This window comes from Lathamus discolor, chromosome Z, assembly GCF_037157495.1.
Source record: "Lathamus discolor isolate bLatDis1 chromosome Z, bLatDis1.hap1, whole genome shotgun sequence".
In the NCBI taxonomy this organism is placed as follows: domain Eukaryota; kingdom Metazoa; phylum Chordata; class Aves; order Psittaciformes; family Psittacidae; genus Lathamus; species Lathamus discolor.
In genome coordinates this window covers 51,183,893-51,210,595 of record NC_088909.1, presented here as the reverse complement: position 1 = coordinate 51,210,595, position 26,703 = coordinate 51,183,893, and the positions used below count along the sequence as shown (strand labels likewise).

The window sequence follows — 26,703 nt, the reverse complement described above, 5'->3', positions numbered from 1 at the left end:
AGGTCCCCTTGGGCCAACCAGGAGGGGATGGTGGGGAACTGACCTGCGTCAGTCTCCCCCAACCCTGTTTCTTCACAGACGGTCCGTGTCATACCCTGCCACAGCTTGCCTTCCAACAGTTTTCCCATTGAAACCCCTGCTGTGGAAATCGGAGCCCACCAGGGTGGAACGAAGGCTTCATGCTGTGCCGCCACTGTGTGCCAAAGAACACAACAAACTGACCGCAGCATAAGAGCGGCCCGCAAGGTCACGTGCAAAGTCTACCTTATCTCGCCTCTGAGGCAGCAGCCTCTCACTGCAAAGCATCACCTTTGCTTCTCGAATTTGCTAGAGCCTTCAGCTTTCTCCCCAGGTCTAACACTGAAGCATCCGTGTGCCTGGGCACCTGCAGCTCGTATCACAGGAACTGGATCCATACTCAAGTGTATGTTCACAAAACACATTTTGTACAGCAACTGGACATCTGGCAGCACAGAGAGCCCATGGGCAAGGGAGAGCAGACCTGACGTAGGCACAGTTCCAGAGACCATCAGCCTGCACAGTGCCAACCCACCTAAAACAAGACTCACAGAAACCTGCCACAGAGCCAGGCAACCCAAAATCCAGTGTTACTCAGCTACTAACAACAAACATGTACACATTCAAATATTATCATCCAGGGGAGAAAAGAAAGTGATAACCCCACCACATCTGGAGATGCCCTGATCTGCTGCGCACACATAGCCAGCACAGTCTGATCCATGGGATGGAGGTGAGCGATGGGGCTAGCCACGCTGGTGCGGCCACAGAGGGCAGTGGTCTCCCTCCCCCTTGGGACCTGCACAACCGGCACCCTCATGCAGAGTTGTTTTGCTTCCAAGGAAGGGAGGTCAGGGGGAACCTCGGGGTAGAGCCCTGGTGCAGGCAGCAGAATTGTCTGGCTCTTTATTCAAACCATCTCCAGTGCCTGCGCCTCATATTTCTCAGGTCTGTGGCACCTCTATGGAGACGATGGGGTTTGATTTGTTGCTATGGCCAAATGGACTGAATTAATTTGAAATACCTCCCACTGATGGAGCTATAGCTTGTCTGCAATAATGCAAATTCACCAAACAACATCAGCACGGATGAAAACACCTCCTTTCTGCTTTGCTCTAACACCCAGCTCCTCCCTATCCTGCCAACTGCAGCTTTGATCGAGGTTTTCCCAAAATGCTCACAGCAAAACATGAACTCCCTTCATGTCTCCAGCAGTCACTCCCTATCTCTGATCAAATCAGGAGAGATCCAAACACGACACAGCCAGTGGGAAAACAAAAGGAGCATCAGGACTACACAGGCTGGTCCTTTGTTAACCCACTGGGGAGCCTGCACTGGGAGGCTTCGAAGGCAACCAACACCCAACCTCCCCCCAAGTGCAGAAATCACTTCACCTGAGCACCCAAGAGGCCAGAAAAGGATAAAACTGTCCAGGCAAACTCCCTTCACAGGGACTGCAGCAAACACGTATCAAGGTGAACGGGGTGGGGAGTGGAAATCTGAACAGCCAGAATGCTCCAGAGCAAGACAAGGAGGGTACCACTCCCTGCAGGGTGAACAATGGGTGTTCGGCAACACACTGCATATAGCTGGCCTTCCCAGGCCACCAGAGACTTGTTTGCAAAGTGCTGTCATCATTACGTATCCCTGCGCAGCGGCCCCGACAAAGCTGCGGGAGCAAAGCCAGACCCACGGCAAGAAACAGTTCCTCCCAAGCTGTGCTGCCTGAAAGTAAGACCCTTCCAAGGGCTTGCCCGGAAAGGGGAACCGGCACCAGGAGACCCCGCTGATGGAGAGGATGGCCCAGATGTCATTTATGTAGCTGTCATCGCGGTCTGCGCTAGATGTGGACAGACATCAAGCACCTAAAACCCCCTTGACTCCAGCACAAAGGGGCCAAATTCAACCACTCGCACGCCCAGGGCCACGGACGGGGCTCTCGCTGTGCCACTTGCGGTTACACAGACGCCAAGCCGCGCACCCGTGGGCAGGGCTGGCGGCAGGAGGAGCGGCGTGAATCCCGCCGCCCGAGTCGGCGGGGAGCCCTGTTGCTCCTTGCCCCGACCGCGCACCGCGGCGGCTCCCGCCGGGGCCGGCTCTCGGTCTGCCCCGCTCCGCAGCTACCTGCGGAACACCGCCGGGGACGGCGCGACCGGCACCGGCTGCGGCACCCGATGCCGGTGGCCGCGGGGCAAGTGGGAAGCCCCGCTCCCGCCGCGCACACCGGGGGATGCCCGAGGCCCGCGGCACAGCGCGGCCACCGCAACCCCCGGCCGTCGATGCGCCCGCGGCTGCGGCGGCCCCGCACAAAGCGGGGAGGGGCCGGAGGGGTCTGCGGCAGCCCGAGCGCGGGGGGCAGGCGCCTCGCTCTCCGAGCCGCCGGGCTCTGCAGGCCCCCGGGCTGCCGCAGGTGCCGCGGCCGGCCCTACCCACCCGCATTCCGGCCACGCAGCCTTCGCCATCACTCCGGCCTCGCACCTTGCCGCTGGCGGCTGGGGTCCGGCAGCGAGCACGGCAGCCGAGCCGAGCCGAGCCGAGCCGAGGCAGGCCAGCTCTGCCCACCCGCTCCCCGGCCCCGCGGACACCGGTCTCATACCCTGCCGCGGCGGCGCGGATCCCGGAGCGCGCACAGGAGCAGGACTGAGCCGAGCCGTGCCAGACCCGGGTTTAGATAGCTCTGCCCGCCGGCGGACCCCGCCCCGGCCCGCCCCTCACGCGGCGGCCCGCATCGGGGAGGTGCCAGCGGGGCTCGGGGGCCGCCCTCTGATGCGGGAGCCGGAGCCCGCAGAGGTCCGGAGCGCTTCCCGGGGCCGGGGGTTGCGGTACAGAGCGCTCGGGTCCGGTCTGCAGTGGGAAGCGTGGTGTTCGCCCTGCTGCAGTCCTGGGGAGAGCCCCGCCATAACCACAGCTGAGCGCTCGGGCACCGCTCCTTCCCCCGAATCGGTGTCCGCAGTTCCCTGTCACCGCGACCCATAGGTCCCCCAGGGTTGTGCCTGGAGAGCCCTGTGAATGTGGGTACGTTTTCCCAGGTGATGAAAAGGGGAATCACCTAGGAACATGGTCCTGACAGCACCAGGACTTTCCCATCATCTTTGCAGTGTGTACCCACAGGCCTTGCCTGTGTGAGCGAGTGTGGACCCAAGCTGCAGGGCCTTCACTGATGGCATATGTCCCTAGAAGGCTTTTCATCGCTGCAGAACTCACATTCAGGCTTTGGGGTTAGCTGGTTCCCTGGCAGCACTACAAGCCCACCTTGCACCCTGGATGAGGAACTTGGCAAGTGGACAGCAATGCCCAAGATCAAAGGGCAAAGGAGATGTCCTTGGCCAGGTCAGCCACTGAGCCAACACCACTCTGGTCCTACTGAAGAGAGCCTGGGAAAGTGGGCTCACCGCCATGCTTCAGTCCCACTGGTCAGTGGGGAGCAGTGGCAGCGCTGGGCTGAGCCAGCGAGTATGGCGAGACTGTGAGGCTGGGTGTTCTCCACACGTGAGATGCTGCAGTTCAGGTGTCTCTGCTTTGATTCTGTGGTGGTGTGGCAGGAGCCTGCCAGTCCCCTCAGAGGGGAAGGAAAAGCAAGCCCTTGACAAGAGCAGTCCCACCAAATCCTCTGAGGGAGTTGAAGTCAAAGAATTTCAGAAGCAATCAGCAGCCACAGGAGTGATGTCCGAGCCTTGCTGCCAGGTGCCAGTCTAAGACAGGGTGGCTGGGACTGGTGTCTCTACTGGGGTGTCCTTAGTGACTGGAGTGAGCTCCACTCTCTGCCTTCTTTCCTGGGACATCTCTTCCCAGGCTGGGAAAACTAATGAGAAGTGGGAAGCTACTGCTGCGGGCAGCAGACTTAGCTATAGAGGGGAGCCTGACAGCAGCACAGCAGAGCACCATCGTCCCACATGAAACCACATACAGCACTGCAACCTGCAGCAACCCACTGGGAAGAGCAGAGCCAGCACTTGCAGTGGCTGCTCTGCGCTGCAGGAGCCACGTTCATGGTATCTATGCAGCTATGGACAAAGCACCTCTCACCTGGCTGGGGGCAGCTACCAGGAAGCCAGGTCCTGCCTTGCAGAGAGCAGCTGCAGAAAGGAGTGAGATGAGACAGAAGCTTTTTAAGCCTTGGGACCCTGTGAAGGGTTTGCAGAGACAATATCCTCGATTAGATTTAGTTCAGGGATATGTTATATCAGTGCACAGCACTTAACACCTGCACTGAAGAGTGCTGCAGCAGGCACTGTACTCTGCTCCACCCTAGCCCGCAGAGGACAAGGGGCTGACATGCCCATAGAAGGTCTGGATGGAGCCTCATGGAGGAAGCTGCTGATTAATTATACCCAATTAGCATCATATATAACACCTCCCCTGCTGTCATTATTTCTAGCTCTGTGCAGTGACTGTGCCCATGTGTAAGGGGCAGGTAGCACAAAGGGGTTAAGCTGGAAGCTGAGCCACGCCAAAACCCACCAGCCTGGGGGACTGATTTAAAACACCCTTGTGATGGCAGTGCCAGAACCGGCAGTCCTGTTAGTTTTGTAGCATTGGCACTCCCTGTCTCCCCCCCACCCCCTCTTCCCAGTGTGCAAGAGCTTTTGTCACGTTGAAAAATGTTAAATTATTGAAAGATGAAGCAAAAAATAACAGTTGGCTTTAATTTTCTTTTGGAATTTTTCCTACCTGCAAAATGCTGCCATAAACGATAATTTTGTACGTAACAAAATGGTGTTATAAAAGGAAAAAATAAAGGTATTTTCAGCAGGGGGCTGTGATGTTGGGCTGAGTGCTACTTTTTCCCAAGGCACCTTGAAATACAATTTTTCTTACTTTGAATGCTGCCTTAAGCATCAAACCTTTCTACCAGCTTGACACCAGAACATGCCAGAGGTTCTGTATTGTGAAAATTAAGCTTAAAAGCAGAGCAGATACTGATGGACCAGCTGGAATCTCAAACCCAGGCTTCACACTTTGCGGGAAGCCACCAGTTAAAAAGAAATGAGGACTCTGTCTCAATGTGAGTGGACCATGTGCCTAAACCAAGTGTGCGGCTGCAGCAGGACAGGGGACCCCTCGCCCCACATGTGCTCGCCATGGTTAGTGGTATCTCCTCTTCCACACATCCTGGTGTGCTGTTTCCCACTCTGGAGCGTTCCCAGGGCTGAGCAGGAAGCACACACGGATATTCTCACAATTTAGCACAGCCCGCAGCCCCTCACTGAGCTCCAGGAACTACCCTGGAGGGCATTAAATTATGTCAGCTCCACCATTGTGGTCCTGGCATGGGAAAGTGGTTTGTCCTTTTGCACCTGGCCTGTCCCAAGGCCAGGCAGAGCTAATGTTCTGTAGAATTGCTCTTAGCACTGAGAAATGTCTGGAGAAGTCCTAGCTTTGGCTCAGGCCACCAAAGTGAGCTCTTAAATGGAAAGAGAATCAGCAATGGTCTTGTGTCTGATGGGGCAGGTGGCAGCCTGCAAGCTGGAGGAGAAACTCAGCACTGTGGGCTATCTCCCGCCACAGGGTGCTGCTGCTTTCTGCTCCTGGGCAATGCCTTGTCCCGTATCTCCCTCCTTCACCATGGATGAGAAGCCTGAGCTTGGGCTAAACATTAACTCACACAGAAACAACCTCCGTGGCAATGCTTCTTTCAAGGGCAGCATGCCAGCATATGGCCTTGGATCGAGTGTCTTTGCTGTGCACTAGCACTTTTGCATGCAAGGGCTTCAGCACGTAAAGACTCAAGATCCTTACAGACCAGTATCACCCAGAGCCAAAAAGGGGTGAGGAAGGCAGGCCTCCCAGCTTCTACCTGTTTGCAGCTCAGGGACTTACTGAGCCAGTACTGGCTTTCTGTGTGTTTGGCCACTCTCCACCAGCCTGTCCTCTCAAAACCATATAAACTCTTGGCGGCCCCAAAGGCCTGCAACAAGGCAGTCCATAGATTAGTTACACATAGAGGGTAGGGAGGGAATTGAAAACCTAATTTTTAGGGTTGGAGCTGGTATCCAGAGGGTTCAGTTAAGGCAGAGACTTAATCTACAAATTAAGGCTTAATCTACAAATAATGTCATGCATACGGCAAAGCTCAGCAAAGGCTGACTCTGGGGTGGAAAGGCACCCACTTTATGCACAGGCACAAGCACAGGCAGAGGGAGCTACTGGGTTGTGCAATAATGTTTTCCAAACACAGATACCATCTTTGTGCACTTCACGCAGGGGCAACCGCAGTTTAGAGCACCCCTAGCACTGATACTCACTGCAGCTCTTGCAGAGGCTCAAGGGACTTGTGCAGGACTAAGCTAACCTCTGGTCCCAGCTGGCATGTTGTGACATGAGTTCAGTGCTTTTCAGTAGCCCTAAAGTTTGTGGAACTGAAAGGGAGGAAGGCCAATGAGGAATGCCAGCTTGGCTTCAATGTGCAGGTCTGCACAGGCCTGACAGATATTCCTGCATCCACCACATTTCAGTAAAGAACAACCACAAGTGACTTGTTGGCAGAATGACCAGAGGAAATGGCCCTCAGCAAACACACATGGAGCAAAACCAAGAGGCAGTGAACACAAAACAGAAGATAAACTTCCAACAACACTGAGATGTCTTTCCCTTCCGATTTCAATTCTGTCTTCTTCAGAAAGGTTTACTTTTTAATGGGTCATTATATATCACACAGACCAATATTTATTTATATACTGCAGACATACATCAGCCTGTGGGTTGGTCTAATAGTATATGTTTTCAAATGCCTTTTTAAAAAAACATAGTGTCAGGAAGAAAAGATTTTTGACCTACTGCAAAAGGCTTGAGGAAAAATACAGTAGTTATGTATATTTCTAATTTCCATAGTTTTGATTTAAAAGATAATGCCTTCCAAAAGTCCGTAACAGTAGCAAAGACCTGTATTTGTGTGCACTCATGCACGTAACATGAGTATGAGTAAATTAGATTAGCAATATCACCTGTAAAGAAATACCTTCTGCCTTTTGAGCTTCTCTAGGTAGGTGGCATCATTTTAAAACCAGTGCTTTCTTATTAGAGATACTGTGGTAAGACCCCAGTACCATTTTCTTCTTGTCCCACACTTCCAATGTATGCAGCTGTCAGTGACATACAGGGGACCTACCTCACTCTTGCTCATCCAGCTACTCTTCCCAAAATCTAATATCCACTTTGATTACTTCCATGCTGTATGGTTGGCCTCCACAGCTCTCTCCCAACTCAGACTTCTGTAACGCTCTGAAACTGATTTGTGCAGGTGTGCCCAAGCGGACCACGTGTCCCAGGTGAACAGAGACTGGTGCTGTTTCCACTACAGTCTGCGATCCTGCCTATGGCTCACCTGGCTGAGAACAGTATGGGCAATGAACGTTTCCTTTCGCTCCTTCTGCAAGCACTGTCGGCTTAATACCACAAGAGGTTTAGAAGAGGCATCATCCACTCAATGGGCTTCAGTTCAAGGTCAGTCTGAAAACAGAGAGCAAAGCTCCCCTTACAGCAGGGTCTACTGGATGCTGGAAGTGACAGGACTGTGGGCACACCTGGAATAAAGCACTGCTCAGCAGGAAACTAAGGCAATTCTGGCAGTGTGTTAGGGAAAATAAGTTGCATTTATCTAAAGCACTTGACCTATCCTGGATCTGTGACGGATTGAGCTGCACGGCCCAGGTGATGGCTGATCCTGGGAGCTAGGGGAAAATCAGACCCCATTCCCAGAGGTAGGCAGGGCATCTCCATGTGCCAGACCCATAAAGCCAGCTCCCTGGTTCAGGGGAAATTAATGTTTTTTCTGAAGAACATCAAGCCATCTTCTCTGACCTAGTCCAAGTGGTTTGTAGGTTCACCAGCAGAGGGTCATATTCCATATTCCTTCAATACTGGAAACTCCTGCAGAAATGACCTCCTCCTTCCCATTGTGAATGGGAGTCACAGGAATGTCAAAGCAGAAACCCAGCACAGGAATAGCAAAACTGTGAGGCAGAGGGAGATGTCCACATACTCAACCTGGCCAAGTGTGAAGTAATCAGAAGACCCAGGTGTCCACAGCAGTCAAATTCTCCGCAACATTAAGTAAGCCCTGCCAGCAGCCAGGCTACGGTTGATTTCACTCTGAGATGAAAGATTTTCCATGGAGCAGACCCACCTTTGGAAGCCACAGTGCTGCCAGGGTCAGGTCAACCCATAGATGGCTCTGCTCAGAGCTAAACAAAGAGGAAAGGTACCTCCCAGCATTTCCCAGCCAGGCAGGCAGACACATCTTATGCTCCCATGGGCTTCCAGAGGAAACAAAATGAACTAGATGCAACTCCACTCTCCCACAACACATTTCAACTGTCCCAGCCCAAGTCCCATGGGAAGATGCCCTCTAGCTCCCAGAACTTTCTCGGGCCCAACACTCATCAGGAGTCTCAGGAACTGCAATGTTAAACACAACGCTCTCCTGGCAGACTATTCACTGAAGGCACCATGCCTTCATAGAGCAAGCTTCCTTCCTGACCAATTCAGCAGCTTTAGGTACCAATGAGGGAGAGCTCTCAGTTCATTATTTCTGGTAACTTCACTTGTACATAAGGATATCTTTCAAGCCTCCATCAGAAAAGGTAGAAAACTGCCTGGCTGGGCCTTTTGTACCATCTCGACCTCTGTCATGGTAGCATAACTGGTATTTCCTACGGACCATCAGCTGTAAACCTGAACTGCACAAGACAGGGTAGGCTGAATGAGGAAAAGTTCAAAAGAGAGTAAAATGCTTTTGACACCTTCCAGTCCATTACAAAACTCAGTCCTATATGGTCCCCCAAATGGTCCTATATACTTACAGCCTTGCTTCCCGAGACAGATGAACTCCTGCTGTGACCACCTTTCCCCCTCTGCTCCATCCCTTACAGACAGTTGCTACCAAAGACTGCAAGGTGAGAGGGAAGTGATGAGGAACTCTTTTTGTTAAATCTCTTCTTCCTCTTCACTAACAACCTCCTTCAGGTCCTGAGGTCCCTGCTCTGCTCTCTCTTTTACATAGGCTGCCTTGATCTGTTCGAGTTCACACAGCTCTGCCTCCAGCTCTTCCCTATGCATCGACCGGCGGTTCTTCAGCAGTTTCATGGGGAAGGGATTTAAGTCATTGAAGGCAATGTTCATCAACTTCCTACAATGGAAAAGACAGGCCTGGTGAACCGATTTACTGACTGGTGACAGACGGTAACAGATACGCCAAGTGTATGCTGGGGAAGGCAAAGCGCAGAGCCTCAGATTTCAGCTCTCTGAGCTCAAAAGTCACCAAGCAACAGTCTTAAAGGAATCACAGGCAACTCCCCACACAAATACCAACCCAAGAAACACTTTAAACAGCCTTGCACTATACCACCTTTTAGGGTACCAGTGTGCAGCCACCAGTCAGGATATGGGGGATCAAATGCCAATTCTGACGGCCCCTAGGGAAGAAATATTCCCAACACCGAGCTCCTCTGCTCACAGAAATCTTCCTCTCAGACACACATTGCCACGAAAGGTTGCGAGTGGTGCTGTGTTCCCAAATACCCCAACTACAGCTGAAAGAACCCAGCAAGTGGCAGCACAAGTTCCAGCTTCTGCAAAATGGAGGCTGGACCAGACTCGGAGGCCTGCTCTGCTGTAGTTGCCTTTGCCTGAGCCAAAAAGAGTTTAAGTAACACCATGAAGTGGAAGTCAAAAAGAGACAAATTCATACACGTCCTGTGGACCTGCCAATGCACATACACCTCTCTTAAAAGACAGGTCAGAACTCTATTTAGGCTGACCTAACAGGCAAGCAAGTACAAACCCAGGATGGAAGCTTATCTACAGCCCACGGTCCTACCTGCCATCCATGATCATTCTTGTGAAAAAGCGTAGGTACTGGTAGATCTCCACACTGTCATGAATTCTCAGGATTTCCTCCTCGTTGTATTTAAAAATTGCAAGAGCATAGCGGAAAATCACCTGGAGGGTTGAAAGGTATTTGAATTGTCAGTCTTAGGCAGTTGAAGACCAGGCTCTCCGTGTATAAAACTTGAGGTGGGGCACATATTACTGCAGTATAGGCTGGACACTGGGCTTCTCCCAACAGGCTATGTTAGGGCAGCCCTAAAGAAGCACAAAGCCAATCCCAAGAGAATGGCCCTCTGTAAGGTAATTTACAATCCCAGAGCATACCAGATCCTCCAAAAGTATAGGACACCACAGGGATTCCACAAGGATTCTCCAGTTCTCACTATGCACAGGGGCAATGCTAGACTCACTTCTTCAGGTACTAACTCTTTGCCCATCTTCTTTCTCCTTTATCTGTCATACTCTGAGCTTTGTCCAGGTCACAGAGCAGAAGACACCATGGCCCATCAGAGACTTGTTTCATGGCAGGACTACCTGCTCAAAAGTGCCGGGGATCCTAGGCACAGCATCACAGACTAGCTCTGCCTACCAGAAGCAAGTGAACAGACAACACAGAGGCCGGGAGGCATCAAGGCATCTCACCAAACAGGCAGGACAGGACAAAAGATTCAACCCTCCATCTCTTTGAAAAGTGTATGTCCTTTGCCCTGCCATCATGTCACAGAGGTGGTGCAGATGGGAGATAGACTTAGACTGAGAGTTTCACCTTAGTTCCCTCATACAAGAAGGCATCCCACACTCGCAGGAGGATGTCGCTGACCAGGCTGTCCACAAAGGCCACAAGAAACCAGTTGAAAGTGATGAGTGAGACATCAATCCGATAATGCTCAAAATGAGCCATAAGGCGAGGCAGCTTCTCTGACAGGAAGTCTCTGAAGACTCTCTGATCTACCTAAAGTTGACAAAAAAAAAGAAAACATGTCACAAGCATCCCCCTGAATTACAGGGTTACTCATAGAACAACATTTTACATCAAAGGGCCAGAGCGCTTTCTCATCTGCAGGGAACCCAAAAGCCAGAACTAATGCTGTATTTGATCATGTACTAAGGCAAGTGCAGTGAACATAAAAATCTTCTTGGCACTCCAAAGATAGGGTGCAGGTTCCAAAGAAACATCTGAAGAGCTGCAGAATGGGGCTTTCTTCATACTCGGTTCATACTTAGGCCCTTCTTAAAATAAGTAACTGTGTAATTAATAGGCACCTTCCTTCTGACTAACCTCACCTTCACATAATTTCTCAGGAGTGGTGCCCAGTTTCCTAGTGCTTAGGGATCAATTTTGCTGCTCCTGTGTGTGTAAAAACTTTGTACTCTCAAGTCTACAACACCTCTGCAATGAAAGGGATTGCAAGGTGGGTTCACTCTCCTGTGGAGAAATCAAACACAATGGAAGTTGACTGCTAGCTTTTCAACCTTTACTGTAAATCACTATGTCACAGACCAAGAAGATGTGAGTGTGCCCAGCTCACCTGTGATGTTATCAGTGTGTCACTGTAGTAGTCTGCTGGCATTAGGTTCTCCACAATATGCACCAGGCACCAGAAGGCACTTTCCTCATCTTCCAGGACAAGGAGGGCAACAGCTGCCAACCTGTGATGGACAAGACATGGTGAGGCACTACAACACCACCAGCACAGGAACTGCAGAATGCAAGACTCCTCTTGGTATGTCTTTAGTTCTATGAGTGTCCAAAACATCAGACGTGGCAGGACTGTTAGTCACAGAGGCAAGCGAACTGTTCTGCAGGCTTCTGAAGGAACCATGGGGCTATGGTTTTCTTTCTCATATGCCTCTGTCAGCAAGGAGGAAGCATCAAATACAGAACTGATGTGACAGAGCCAGACCTGCCAGCTAATAGGATGCTCTGTAGATCTCCTGAAGTTACCAGTGTGCTCATTTTGGCTATTTCCATACAGGAAAGAGGTTTCTCAGAGATACTCCATACTATGGATACACTAAGTGACACACTCCATGTTAAATGACACCGCTCACTTTCCCATACATTCTTCTAAAGCCCTTACCCTCTTCAGCTCCAGCCTTCTTTAAGAAATGAAACTTTAAGATTCCCTGAACCTTCCCTTGTCCAGACAGAACAATCTCAGTTGCCTCACCCTCTACCCATGTCATTTTCTGCAACTCCCTCATCTCTAACTTCCCAACATTTCCTCCAACTCTTCTCAGCAATAGGAATCACCGCGGTGATTCAGAGTTAGAAATTCAGCCTCAGCCTCATGCTGTTATTCTGGGACTGCCTCACTCAACCTCCTATGGCTGCTCCTTCCTATTCTGTAACTATGGAGATGCTGAACAAGTGCATCCTGCTGATTCCTTAATTCCAGCAACAACACTGGGTGAAAAAAACTACACCAAATGCAGAACTCTGCAGCCAGGACAGAATTCTGCAGAGGCAGGAGCCTGGGTTTGCTTGAATCACACCCTGGAGTACATGTTTACACCTTCTCAGTGAAGAGGCAGCATACCTGGCTCCTCACCTGTTCAGTCCCTGGCAGTATCCAATGGCAGGATTGTGCCAGGAGAATGCCAGCAACACCCTCCGGAGCTTGGGGATGAGCTGGGAGGTGGGAGAGGAAAAATGTTTGTTGTTAGTCAGTGTGCGGGGCAGATCAAGCTCAATCTGCCGGCATGCAGGGTGCTCAGTGCTCTTGCTCTGCCGTAGCAGCCGCTGGTAGTGGTCAGGCCGATGGCCGCAGTGCCGGCTGACAATCCACCTCCAGACCCGCTGGCGATGCTCCACTGGAATGCCGCTTCGGATCAGGCTCTTCAGCTCTGCAGAGGGGCTTAGCTCTCCAATGCTGTTCCACCTGTCACGGAGGGGCTTCTCTACTGCTTCCTGGCTCCGCAGGTTGTTGGACTTTATCTCCAGGGCTTGGATTTTGGCCAGAAGTTTCCAGTCCTCAACTTCATATTCAGGTACAGTCATAAACCCATACTCATCGTACTCACTGGAGGGACACAAGGCAGAGACTAGTTCAAAGGACAGTGCTGGTACCTGTGTCAAGGACCACTTACGGCTTGGGGCCATGCCAGCTGCAGCCTGATGCCAGGTTCCTGTCACCCATGCTGGAGCACAGGTGCTCCTTCACTTCTCTGACAGCCGCATATGAGAGCCTACCATGCCTATTGTCTCAGAGCCCTGAAGGCATATGAGAGCCTGCAGCAACAGCATAAACACACAAACTTACGTAACTTTGCTCCAAGCTACAGCCCGATCTGATCAGACCTCTCTCACCCTCACCTGCTCCCCTGCCCCTAAGAGATTATCTAGCTCTACCTGTGTACCTTCTCCTTATCACATTCAAGTGCAGAGACAGTTCTGCAGGAAAGGACTGCAAAGGCTTTGGAGCATGAGACTGAAGAAGAGAGATCCAAGGTCCCTTCTGATGTCTCCCTCAACACAATGCAAATCTCCTACTGACTGAAAAACACCAGGAGCATTGAAAAGTACAGATCATTGAGGGTGATCATCATCACTACACAGGCTGGGATACTCGTAAGACAGCATTATATTCTTGACAGAGAGCAAGCCTGGCCTTGGTGATCTCATCGCCAAAACTATCTGAAGAACCTGTGAGTCTGACCAGCCAGATTACATGGAAACTGATACAGAACTGGGGCACTAACTGGGCAGGAAAGCATGAACACAAGTGCAATGACCCCAGCAGCACTGGTGGCATGGCTCTCTGGAGGTCTCCAGTCTAGTCCCCCTTCACTGCAGGATTGTCCTAAGAACCAAACAGGGTGACGGCAGATTTGTATAGGTGGAACTAGACAACCCTAAAAGATGGAGATCCCCCACTTCCCAGATGGCCTCCTCTCCTACAGAAGATTACCCTCATGTACGGTGTTATGTCCCAGGCATGCCATTGCTGTTATCACTTGCTATACTGTCTTCCACTACCAAGAAAAGTTTAGCTGTATCATTTTTAACTTCTCCTTCCTACAGTGATCAAGACAGTGATACAAGATCAGACACTTGTGGTCTCCACACACCAAACCAAACCAGCCTCCTCAACCTCCACTCCTGGGTCATGGCTCCAAGTACCTCCTACAGAAATGCCCCCAGCTCTTACTTGCCTGTACACTACCCCCCACAGCCTCCTACAAGGGTGCGAATATTGCCATGCTCTTTCCCCTCACCTTACAGGGTTCAGGTTAAAACCTTCTTCTGCTTTTTCCTTCACATCCCACTGGAGTGCTTCCTGGATGAGGTTCCTCATCAACTCAGCATGGGAGCTGGGCAGGCCAGGCACAGCCTCCTGCAGCTTCCGCAACACTGTCAGGTACTTGCTCTCCATTTGGCAGTTTTGTGCTTGCAGGCAGGCACACTGATGGGGAAAAAAGAGCAAGTGAGCTGGCTCATTCATAGTTCTTCCTGCAGTGCCACTGTTCTCTATTGGCCTGCTCTGCACATAAAGTGAAGACTCCTGAACAGCAAAGCTGAAGGAAACACATCCAGCAGTTTTCTATTGTGGAACCACAGCCATGAATGATCACCATGGTCTATGAACAAGCACAAGCTGCAGTAGGTAGCATGAGCAGATGTTGCTTATTGAGTGCAAGAGCTACTGCAGCACCCCCTGCTTTATCTAGGCGCACTGACAGCTATGGCTATCAACTGCACTGCATCAGTTGATAGCCATATCCCAGCCAGCTCAGCTCAAGACACAACCCAAGAGCCACCATGGCAGCTGAGTCCTCTGCAATCTTTTTCCTGCTCCTCAGACAAGCTATCTACCCCACATTGAGCTGTTCCCTGAGAAAAAAAGTAATACACCACTCCTGAGAGTGAGCTATGGCAATACAATTTTCAGGATGCTTGGTAGCATCACTATCAAAGTGACCACATGCCCCCCCCAGCAACCCCAGGTCCCATGGCACTGCTACACAACATTTCTCTAGCACATGAAGCCCAACTGAGTTCAAACAACAGCAGGAGAGTCCCTGCCGCCACCACACTCCTGGCACATAAAGCGAATGAGGACTGTTACCCCCACTCCACAAGTGGGGAACTGAGGCGACACAGGTGACAAGACTCACCCAGTGTATCACAGATAGCCCAGTGAAGACTCCTGCTCAGTGGGAAGCAGCAGATGAAAACAAAAACAAAACAGAAACTACAGACAGAGTTAGGCTGCATATAGAGGGGACAGAAAGGAGAATGGGATACTCTTATACTACCACTTTAATCAGCATTTTGCCTCACATTCACTATGTTGGTCTGATTACTTCCTCTCTGACGGTTTCAGGATCAGAGAAGGGGACTAAGTTAGGAGGTAGGCAGGGTTTCAAAGGACAAGCAAGTAAACAGATATAAAAATGGTAGTAGTAGTAATAACAATAACACTAGCAACAACAACTTCAGAAGCAGGTTTTTGCCCTACTCCAGAATCCAAGACTTGAAGACATTCCGTAAAACCCAGGGAAGTAAAAGACAGGGAGAATCAACAGAACAAATGCCAGAATACATCACCAGCCTGGGCAGTGGTTCAGAACAAGAAGGTAGGATGAGACAAGTCCCAGAGTAACCAAGCTGTGCACACTTACAAGGCTAGAAATAAAAACAGAGCTTAAGAAAACATAAGAACCCTGATCCAGCTGCAGGACCTGAGAGCACTGCCACCTAGTAGTGCCAAACCTGGTAGAGATACCAAGTCTAGATGGAGCCAGGACTCAGACAGCCTGCCAGTTCTTAGGAAAAATTTCTGATTCCCTACACAGTATTGCTTTTTTATTTGCATCCAAAAGCATAGCCAAAATGCAGAAACCTGGGTTAAGTTTCAACATCCTTAAGACTGAGCTTTACAAGTATTTTACTGAAGAATGAATATGATCATGCCTAATTTGGGAAGAACACAAACTGCTGGGGAAAAAAAAAGGCACACTAAAAAAACACATTGAGAAGAAAGCTTATTCTTGGTGTGTTTTGGATCAAAATCCATTACAGTGCTGGCTTTGGAAAGAAATCAGTAACAGCTCTCACCAACGGAAAAAAGTCACTTTGCCTTACCTTCATCAGAAGGGCTTTTTCATTCTCAGCAGCATTTGTCCAGAGTCGAGTAACCTGGTGGATCTCTGAATTGAGAAACTGGTTCTGGGTTTTGTATGCCTCAATATCATCCTGCCACAAAGTAAAACAGTCACACAAGGAGAGTTCTTGAGGGGCTTGGAATCTCCTCCTACTTCAGAGACTCCAGATGTGGATTGTGTTAAGGACAAGAAAGTATCTCAATAATGTTGTGCTCTGGGGAGAAGACAGGACTCCCCAAGACAAATATTGCCTACAAAGGAAGTCAAGGGACAACACTAAATAGAAATGTCATGCATAGACAAGGCTATACTTGAAAATACTAAGTGCACTGCATGTACATGGATAGAAAACACAGAGACATCTGGGTGATAGAAAGCTAGAGAAGCACCTTAAGCAAGATAAAGAATATATGTGTTTTGTTCTATAAAAAAAAAAAAAACAAAAAAAAACAAAAAAAACCCCAAAACAACTAAATCAAACCAAATCAAAAACAAACCAAAAACAAATCCAATCTGACACAAATCTCAGCCCCATAGCTGGCAGCAAAAATGAACACTCTCCCACAATGTGGTTAAGTGGCTGTTTTGGCAGTTCTTCACCCCCCGGCTAACTGGTCATTGTGCATATAGTGACATACAATAGGCTGGATCTCAAAGAATCAGGATGTATTGGGAAATTCTTCACAAGAAAGAAAGACAAGAGTAACAAATCTAATGAAGGCAGTGAGGCTGAAGCTGTTAAACAAAAGAAGGGCAAAGAAAGAGGCAGGCACTGAATGGTGACATGAAGTCAAACAAAACAGGCTCTGTGCTGAAGCTGAAACTAACCCAGATGCTTTTGAGCACACTGTTGGTATCAGTGAACCCCTTCCAGCCTGCCTCTGGTTTGGAGACAGATGAGCAACTAGCAGAAGTGTATTCTGTACCTCCCACGAGGAACACCCTCCCACTGAACAAAAGGGCACAGAAATGGGACCTCCCAAATGACCTGTGCCATCTCACACACCTTCAGGTGCTCAATCTCCTCCTGCTGCTTGTACAATGTCTCCACAGTGATAGTGTTGGCTTCTTGCAGGGGGTCAGATTGCTCTCGGGCCATCTGCTCCGTCAAGGCCATGATGACTTCCTGTTTGGCATGGTTCTTCTCCATCAGGAGCTGCACATGCTCCTTGAGTTCCTGGATATGGCTGTCTCTCAGAGTAAGTATCTGCTCCAGTTCCTTCTTTTCTTGCTCAAGAGCTTCCAGTCGACTGGTGAGATCTGCGATTTGTCTCACTTTGTGGCGCACCAGCTCCAGCCTGTCCTTGTCTTCTGCTGCAGTGAGATACATGCTAGATACTCGCTTCTCCTGCTGGGCTGCCTCCAGAGCTTTGTGAAGAAGTTTAACCAGCTCCTGGAAAAGGAATACAAAGCCATCACATCACAGTGCTGCCCAGGGCAATGGCAGCACAGACAGCACAGGAAGGAACTGTGGTATCCATTTTAACCTTCCCTCTGCCAGAGCCCTCACTCACTCCATCCCACACAAAGGCATGAAAGCCTGCCCTGGCAACATGCTGCTCATTCAGGCTTAGCTTGAATCTCAGCCACTTAACAAATCTAAATCAGGGATGCAACTGATTGCCCACCATGGGACCTGGCTCTCATGCCTCTTCTGCTAGAAATGCTACCAGCATCATTAGTGCAGAGCCTGGTATTGCTGCATGCTTGTGAAAAACATGACCATTCAGGAGAGAAAGCTCTTCCAGGGACCCACGTGCTGACTTCTACAGTCAAATCACTTATTAATGGCGCATCACTGTTCAAAAAGAATGACCTGCTGTTAACAGCATGACTCAACCTGACAGTTCCTGCCAGTACCTATTCAGGACTGTACTTCATTCACTGACCAATAGAGATGCATGAGCAAGATACCTGCAGAGCACAGTTGGATTGGTTTCATCTCCCTTTTCCAGCCCATCTGCTAGCTGCACTTCCTAGCAATGGCTGAAGGACAGCCTATTCTCCCTTGTGCTGGGCAAAATCTAGCACATACAAAGGGGCACCATGAGCAGCTTCAACTGGTCCCCAGTGAGTGTCGGCTGAGCACTTCTCAGCCTAACATCAAGGTGTAAAGCAGTCCCTCTGACCAGTCTCAGGGCCCTGCCCTTAGAAACAGCAGACTCTTCACCACACTCACCTTCTGTGACTTGACTTCCTCTGTGAGTGTCAGAATCTGTTGCTGTAGGACACTCACTTTATCCACTGGGTTCCTCTCCCTGGACAATTCTTCAGGCACGCCTGGGAAGCCACTGTTCATCCACCTGGCTTTCCTAACCCAGTTCAGCCTGGAGTCCGTTCTTCCATCCTCTAGGGTCCCCCCCTTAACTGAAGGGAAATAAGGTTAATTTATGTGGAATTGGGTTGCTATTATGGACTCCTGAGACTTGCTATGGGGAGACTTACAACAGCTGAGAAAAGACTGACACACAGAAAAACTGACCTGCTGAGATCCACAGGTTTGAAGCACAGACAGCAGGGAACAGCCACAGATAACCCCAGAATAAGCAAAGCTGTACTGCTTTACAGGTAACAGGTACCTCTTAACACACCTTGCCCCCCAACCATCTATCTTGCACACAGCAAATGCAAGTTACCATTACAGAGAAGCAAATTCCCAAGAATGTAGTGGAGCTGCTGAACTTAGCCTGTAACCATGCAGCAATTTAACATTTACCTTGCAGAAATAACGGCATGGGCTTGCACCATGGATGGTACTTTTGCCTCTGCAGAACGTTCCAGAGGTAAGAGACAGACAGATGCAGCCTGAAGCAGAGCTAGAAGAGTCAGTCTTGTGCCAAGAACACAGGAAGGGACCTAAGATAATGTGAGAGTTTTCATATCCCACGACAACTTGCCACCCCTTTCCTGCTAAGTCTGATCCTCTGCTAAAAGCCACTGTACTCAGACCAGTTCACACAGCTCAGTAACAAGCACCTGCACACCCCGCTTCCACTTCTGCCTCTTGCACCTCATCCGGGTTCTCAGGATGCTCCTGGAATTCACTGAAGGTAAAGACATTCCCATTGTTCCCCCATAGCTGCTTCGAACTGCAGATATTGTAGACAGTGTTTCTGAAATAAGAAGAGAACAAGACAGCCCTGTGAACAGGAGAAATCAAGATCACCACAGTCAGTGCATATTCAAACTATTCAGTGCCTTACTTCTCCTCGTATCCCACCTCTCCTCCCAAAACCTATCTCCTTCATGGGCTAGGAAAAGGAACTGCTCATGGCATTGGTGGATCTGAGGGGAGTGAGGTTATAAATGGCGTAAATAAAAGAGGTGCCACAAAATCAGTACTAGCACAGCAATGTAAATCAGCTGGAGATCTTTCCCCATGTGACTGCACCCTATACATAAACACACCAGGCTGCACAGAGGGATCAGAGGTAACAGTAGAGTAACCACATTCCTCTCTTGCTCCCTCCCTCTCCTCCTCATTTCCTCTCTCCTTCTTTCTTTCTCTTCTCTCCATTCCTTTCCTTAGCACACTGCAGAAATCCCCAAATGCCAAGAAAAGCTACAGTACAGCCAAGACTGCCACGATGATCACACCTGAAGCAGTCATAGGTCCTGTGCTCTGAACCGCATACAATAATCTTGGACAACAGACAGCAGACTTCAATGCAGTAAAGAGATTCAGGAACAAAACTGCAATCAGACCCAGAAACTGTTACAGCTCCTGTGACCAGCTATTGCCAGAAGCACTAAGAGATGACTTTACAGCATCATGCAAAACCACAAATGCATGAGTATCTTCTGTACAACCTACACAAAAAGGTGTGAGTTCCTTATTTCTATACAGAAATTTTCCCTTCTCCTCCTGCATTGTCCATCAACTGAAACAAAACCAGACCCTTGTTTTGAGGTGTACACAAGACACAGTGTCAGCTACTTCCTAACTGTAAATGAAGTTGGCACTTAGATATTGTTCTGCTTTTGCCTTGCTACTGTAAGGCTCAACCACAGAAAAGCAGACACTTCTGACTTCAGAGAACATATTGCCATGTAAGATCAGCAGCCCTTCATTGCCTGTAGTCTGCAGTTGGTACCCATCCAATTAAACTTTCCTTTCAAGGTTCTTTGAAACTACTGGAAAGTGCTAATGGGCTTCTATCACCAGCCTACAGAGTATGGGCCCAAGCTGCCTGGTGTCCCTCAAAAGTGATGTGCACATGCATCACAGCAGGCACATGAACTGCTACCTACACCAAAGACAGCTTAACCAAGCCCTATAGCTGCCACTAAGATCCTTGTTAAGAGAGCTAGAGGACATGAAAGGCATTGGAACAGGATGATGGGAAAAGCCCTCTAGCAGGATTTTTACTTTCACCTGAAATATCCTTCAAAATGCTACTTCATGGTTCTTCTGCCTAGGCAAGACTCTCATTTCACACAACACATGACAAGGAAGACACAAAGTGGCAGGCTAGCATGTCACCACCTGCAGCTCTCCTCACACACTTACTGTATCTCTGTCCAAGGGTGCTTAAGGGAAATGTTCTGCAAAGCAGTAGATGTTTGAGGTGCAGGCAAAGATGCTGCCTTTAAACCCACTGCTTCTGTTGGCGTTTTCACCAGAGGCAGAAAGTCTTCACTGTCAACACCACCTACGTAAAAACAAACCAGGACACAAAAACAAGTGAGGAAGACAGAATTCCATTGGACTTTGCCTCCTTCAGTTAGCTTAAGAGTCACAATATCTTACTACAGGTCTACATTCCATGTTCAATGGGCCAGGTGGAAAAAGAGCAGCAGAGCATGTTTCTGTAATTTTAGGTCAAATTACAGAAGGTTCCATGTACAGTCATCTATTTAAGGATAAGGAAGTCACTTCAACCATTTGTATATGAGAATGACAAACCCTAAGCAATCAAAGTTTAACCACCTAAAGGAATAAGGAAGCGAGATGTTGCTGTTCTTTTCCACCCCAGTGTTTGGTGTTTTTAATGTGCAGATAACACTCCACAAACGCAATTTGTTACCAAATTACCGCCTGCTATAGCAAAATGCTAAGTTAGCCAGAATCTTATACAGCAGACATTTACTACAGAGGGGGGGTTATTTGTTTCAAACAAAATGTGTACCTAGTCCTAACTAAGCAGGTGGACACCCTGCTTGTGCCCTCCCCTGATCCACTGGACTGTGTACTCCCACTGCTAGGAATGCACATCATATCTGACCACCACTACAAAAAATTTGCTTGCTGTAAATTTCGTCACAAAGGAAGGGGATATCCCAAATGTGCACATTTCACATGCATGAGGAAAATCAAGAGGAAATTAATGACTATAAGATACCTGAGCATCCCCACCTACATGCTGTGGATAAGGAAACAGCCCACTCACGTTCACCCAGAATAAGTCCACAAGTTCCAAACATTGACCAAGCATTCATAGCTGGCACCTGCATTTAAAAACTTGGCCAAAACCTCTGCCCACTTACAGATGATGAGCACCATTCATCACAGCGGAGGCTGAAAGCAGAAGAAAGGCTGACATACGCAACACCTACTTGTTCTGCCAGCCAGAGGTTCATTCACAAGCTGGGAGCTGCCCACAGGAAATCTGCTTTGAGCATTGCAAAATTCCCAACGTCTCATTTGTAGCTGCTGCAGCCAGTACATCATTGCCTGATTGCTGATTGCCTGAATTAACACAAAACAGGAAAGGGAGGAAAGTAACCTCATCCGCATGAGATGCACCCCAAAGGGCTGACCACCACTTCAATGCACAAGTCAGCAGAAATAAAGGCCAGCTGTGTCAAGCCTATGCGTTATCCTCTGGTCCTAACACTGACTTGTGAGGACAGAGAAAATCTTCAGCACAGCCTTAGTATCAGAACCTCAGTGGGCCGCTGACATAATTTTAACTGGTTTTTGATTCATTATCCTTCCAGGCTAAGCAGAAATGTCACAACTATTTGAGCCAGGAATCACCCACAATGCTCCTTAAGAGTAATTTTCACAGAGATAAAAACCTAGCAAGAGTTCCTGCTGGGGCAACCATTTCAGACAGAGGAGCTCATTTCTGTTCAGCAAATTATATGCGGACAGTAGGACTCCTTAGCAATTTTAACTCAGCACCCAGTTCAGTTTTTACTTCTATTTTGTTAAAGACCAGCCATCTCACAGGTAATGGAGTACCAGTCTTGCCAAAACAAAGGATGTAATTTAGGTCCAAACAGTAACACCCTAGGCTGGGAGAACTGAAGTGAAACTCAACCCATCTTAGCAGAAATGTGTCTGTCCTGATTGGGAATAGCTTCATAATAGCTCCACAGGAAGATGCTGCCCCTTACCTTCAACGTAAAAGCTCTGCTTGGTGTTCTGATCTCAAAAACCCCTTCCCCATTTTCCACCTTGCAGTCAAAACTGGCGCTGGAGAGATCAATAGATCCCAAAGGGTTGATGTCCTGTGCAGTTCTGTAGTATAATAAACTACACTTGTTTTCATCATAAAAGAACCAGCGAGACTTCCAGGTCTTGATTGGCCCCTTGACACCCAGCTTATTTAAATAGCCACAGAGTTTTTTTCTGGATGCATCTCTGCTGGGTTTCAGCTGTACATTTTCCAGTTCTCCAGAAGAGGAAAGCACATCTTTCTCTCTTGCTGAGGCTCCATTGCTGCTGTTGCTGTCTGGATTTGACTCCACTAAATTGTCTGGAGTGGGAAGGGAACAGGCTCCACTTTTCAGTCCTTTTTTCATCTCTTTCAGGAAATAGACTCAGAATTGTATTGAAACAGGAAATTCTCTGAGTAAGTAAGTAACAGCAGACACCAAACTACTCAGGTCCACATAATTGTTATAGAACCTGCAGCAAATGAAAAAGGAAGAATAAACTCAGGTCTGGCATACAACAAGAGACACTCTCTAGCTTTCAAACTGCCCAACCAAGGTCTCAGACTTCTACTTTTGGTCATTGCTGCCTGCCTTCCTCAGCTCAGATGACCTCTATATACCTCTTTTCTCCCTTTTTCATTCCTACATTAGCCTGGACTACCAGCCAAGAAGCAGTACCACAATCTGCTGAGTGAAAAATAAGTACAGTCTATGGGCATACCAAATTAACAGCAATAACAAGGTCATTTGAAGCCACAGACAACAATGTCAACAGCTGCAGGAAACAACACTGCAAGATAACAAGGTCTGGCAGGGCAAATACTTGGGTCAGGAGATTTCAGGTAATTGCATCCTGGCATTTCCACTAAATGTTCAGCTAATATTTTAAACCATTGTGTCTGGAAAAGAATCCAGCCTTATGCTGCATCCTTACAAATCCTTTGTGGCAGCTGAAAACTGTTGTTAAAAAGCACACACATCATGTGTTCAGCCTCCATCCAATAGACCTCATTTCACATATTACGCACCAGAGAAAGTAATTCTGTGATGTTGCAAAAGAGACTTGGTTGCTCAGTGGCCAAAGTAACCTGCTGGGTTCCAAAAAGAAATGCAGAGTGCAAGAGAAAAATAGAAAAACACAGATGTAAGGGATCTGTGGAGAACTTTAGTCCAGCTTCCCTCTATTGAGAGGGGACCATCTTCAAAGCTGTAGACTACTACTTGGGTCTACATTCTGATGACTTTTGATTATATGTAAGGATGGCAATTCTGCTACATTTCTGGGCACTTTTCAAGTGCTTAAAAGCACATGGCAGGTGTCATTTTTTGCTCAGAGCTGCAGACACCCATGGCCTTTGTATAAAGAAAGCACTTTATACAACACTCCAAAAAACACCTATAAATAATCTCTTGCATTGTTTTTCTTCAGTAAGAACATGACTTAAAGATCAATAAAAATGACTTCAGTTCAGAAAGTAACATATCTGAAACAAATATGCATACAAATAAATTGTTGCAGTGTTAAGTTAGTGGCAATCCAACCGCAGACACAAAACTACTGGACATGACAGCCAGCTGTGTGAGACCAGGTGAATGGAGATTCATACAGTGGAGCACACAGAGAGGTTGCCCAAGCTCATGCTCTTCGGAATGACTCATCTTCATGACTAAAAAGAACGCTTACCCATCTCAGCGCTGGCTAAGCCTCATCATGTTTATTGCTGCCCCCTCCTGTTCCCACAGTAGCTATTTAGACAACTGCCGACAATGCTCACGCTTTTTGGAAAGCTACTGAACATCTTTTACTTTATTCCCCTGACATCATGGATCTTCCTGCTGAATTCACTCGCAAATGCCAGGAACAACCCTTCATAAAGGTGCCTACTCAGCTAAGCTTCTGAAACACAAAAAAAGCCTATTTTCCAAGCCAATATTGCGTGGTACAAAGGAATCATCATCCGGAGCAAATAGCAGTCACAACTCTCCCTAACAGACCCTGTGGCTTCATGGCAGTACCAGCATAACGACTTCCTGCACCGTTTGAAGACTCCACCTTCTACCTCTTGCCAGTATAGTGTCCATGGGTCCACACCATGAACAGGATCTAATAAGCATTTTGGATTCAGGCACCAGGTTATAAGGAATCATGTTCTAAGGTGCAGAGAGAACCTTACTGCTCTCTACAACTACCTGAAAGGAGGTTTTAGTGAAGCAGGGATCAGCCTCTTCTCCCCAGGAACAAGCAATAGGACAAGAGGTAACAGCCTCAAGCTGCACCAGGAAAGCTTTAGACTGGATATTAGGAACAATTTCTTCACGGAAGAGCACTGAAACAGGCTGCCCAGGGAAGTGGTGGAGTCCCTGTCAACAGAAGTGTTCAAACCCCGTGTAGGTGAGGCCCTCCGTGATATGGTTTAGTGGTGGTCTTGGCAGCGCTGGGGTAATGGTTGGATCTTAAATGTCGGTTGATGATCTTAGAGCTCTTTTCCAAGCTAGCTGATTCTACGCTTCTATGTCAGATCTGCACTGAAAAGAACTGTAGAGAAGATCTCACCTTCTTAACAGCAGAGAGATGCCCTGAAGTCACCGTCTCGTTGGCGTACAGCTACTGCTGCAGGTACCACGGAGCAGTTCCTTCAAGACAGAGGGTCTTCAAGTTCCCTTCCGTCCAGCCGCCGCCTGCGAGCTGTCTGGAAGAGAGACGTAGCTGGAAGTAGCTCCGACACCGACTCAACAACGAAAAGACAAACCCTGCACAGCCCTTTCTGGATCTGCTAGGGCGAGCTGCACAAGGCAGGCCCCCCCACCCCGTGCCTGCCTCAGCGCCGCAGAAGCACCTCCCAGCCCAGCTGCACCGCGCCGGGGCACACGCGAAGGCTGCCGGAGCCTGGCACCGCGCTGCGCCGCCGGCGGCCGGGCCCTGGCACCGCGCTGCGCCACCCCGCCCCGCTGCGCCGGGCGGGGGCGGGCACCCTGGCTGCGGCGGGGGGTGGTGGAGGCGGCCCGCGGCCGCGGTACCTGCTCCGTCCGGCGGCCAGCGCCGGCAGGACAGGGGAGCGGAGCCACGGGGTGTGAGGCGGCGGCCGCAGCCGCGGAAACAGGAAAAAGGACATTGCTGACGGGTACCGGGGAGAAGATGATTCATCGGCGTGGTGCGCAGCGCTGAAAGCAAGCCAGAGCGGGGCAGGGGGGGCCGGGAGGTTCCGTCCGCTGGGCGGGATGTGCCCCATGCCTGCAAAATCGCTGGGGCAGTGGGTGCAGACCCTGCTGCTCCCCAGACACACAGTGCAAGAGCCACGGTTGTGCGGCTGCGGCTAATCGGATAAGGCAAACGAATTTCACATCCAAAGGCAGTTGGTCCCAGGAGGTTGAAGGTGGTATGATCAAGCTGGGCCAAAGGGTGTAGACTGATCCCTGGAAAAGGCTCCAAATGAAGTACAGAGAGGGAAAAGGGGTGCCAAAGACTTCCCTAATACAGTGGTGCAGATCCACTGACAGGACGGACCTGCAGCACAGCCAGGCTTGCACGCTGTCAGGCAGCTGCCTCTCCTCCTGCAAAGCCTTGCTGGGCTTTGTGGAAACTGGGCTGGACTGGGAAGGCACTTCCTTCACCCTGTCCCCAGGATAAAGAGTCTGTACGGCGATGACTTTCCCTGCATGCAGTGATAGCTGAGCCATGATGATGTGACTCACCTCTGTTGCTCCCAAGAAACCCCTGAGTTTAGTCAACTTTACCAAGTTTTATCACCAACTTTAGCCAAGTTTGGTACCTCAGCAAGAACCAAGTGTCCAGGTGTCCAGTGGCTTATCCTTCCACTGGCTTACAGTCCGAAGCCACAGGACACATGGAAATCATCACAGCATGCAAACTCCATGCATCTTCTCCGTTAAGCTGATTTCACCCAAATTTGGCTTATACAGCAGTTGGCCATGAGACTAGATCAAGCTGTGTGAAGTCCTTCTCCCCTCTGAAGCCTGAGCTGCCTTGTCCCCGTTGGCTACCGCTGTAAGGAGAGGACCAAGTGTGCCTCAGAGGGTGGTAGTGGGGCAGCACTAGCCCATGTACAGGCTGCTCTGGGCGCACTTTAGGCTCACGTGAAGTTCCTCAAGTCGGTTGGTACCAATATGGCTGCAAAAGAACCGTCCTGCTTCCAGGGCCGCCTCACACCCTGGCACCAGCACAGACATAGGCAACTACACAAGGGAGCTGAGCTGGTGGAGAGCCCAAGTGGCGGTTTTGTAGTCGAAACCACAACGATTTCCAGACCGAGCACACACTACACGGCTCACGACAGGAACGGCGGCTGCCAGACCCTCAGCAAAGGCATCGCGGGAGGAGCCGCGCAGCCACCCCAGACCCGCCTC

General features: G+C 49.4%; 2 protein-coding genes across 3 annotated transcripts in view; both read right to left on the bottom strand.

Annotated features, from left to right (window-relative positions):
* CORO2A (coronin 2A) overlaps positions 1-2,694 on the bottom strand; it is a 50,532-nt gene extending 47,838 nt beyond the window's left edge. The window contains exon 1 of one of the 2 annotated variants that reach the window (XM_065662922.1): positions 2,615-2,694. Coding sequence is in view for 1 of the 2 variants with exons in the window: in XM_065662921.1 (XP_065518993.1) it covers positions 2,452-2,457 (6 nt within the window). In the remaining variant the exon portion in view is untranslated. Of the gene's footprint in view, positions 1-2,451; positions 2,536-2,614 lie in introns of those variants that run through there. The other variant, XM_065662921.1, reaches the window with a different exon arrangement.
* A 3,906-nt stretch (positions 2,695-6,600) lies between these two features.
* TBC1D2 (TBC1 domain family member 2) lies at positions 6,601-25,453 on the bottom strand. The gene is made up of 15 exons (XM_065662834.1): positions 25,357-25,453; positions 24,893-25,028; positions 22,297-22,810; positions 21,511-21,643; positions 20,465-20,606; positions 18,931-19,067; positions 18,134-18,321; positions 16,961-17,347; positions 15,935-16,045; positions 14,065-14,252; positions 12,399-12,869; positions 11,376-11,496; positions 10,613-10,798; positions 9,836-9,957; positions 6,601-9,145 (listed from the first exon to the last, which is right to left on the bottom strand). The coding sequence occupies exons 3-15, from the start codon at positions 22,702-22,704 to the stop codon at positions 8,944-8,946; spliced, it is 2,796 nt and encodes a 931-aa protein (XP_065518906.1). The 5' UTR covers positions 22,705-22,810; positions 24,893-25,028; positions 25,357-25,453; the 3' UTR covers positions 6,601-8,943.
* Between the last annotated feature and the right edge of the window lie 1,250 nt (positions 25,454-26,703).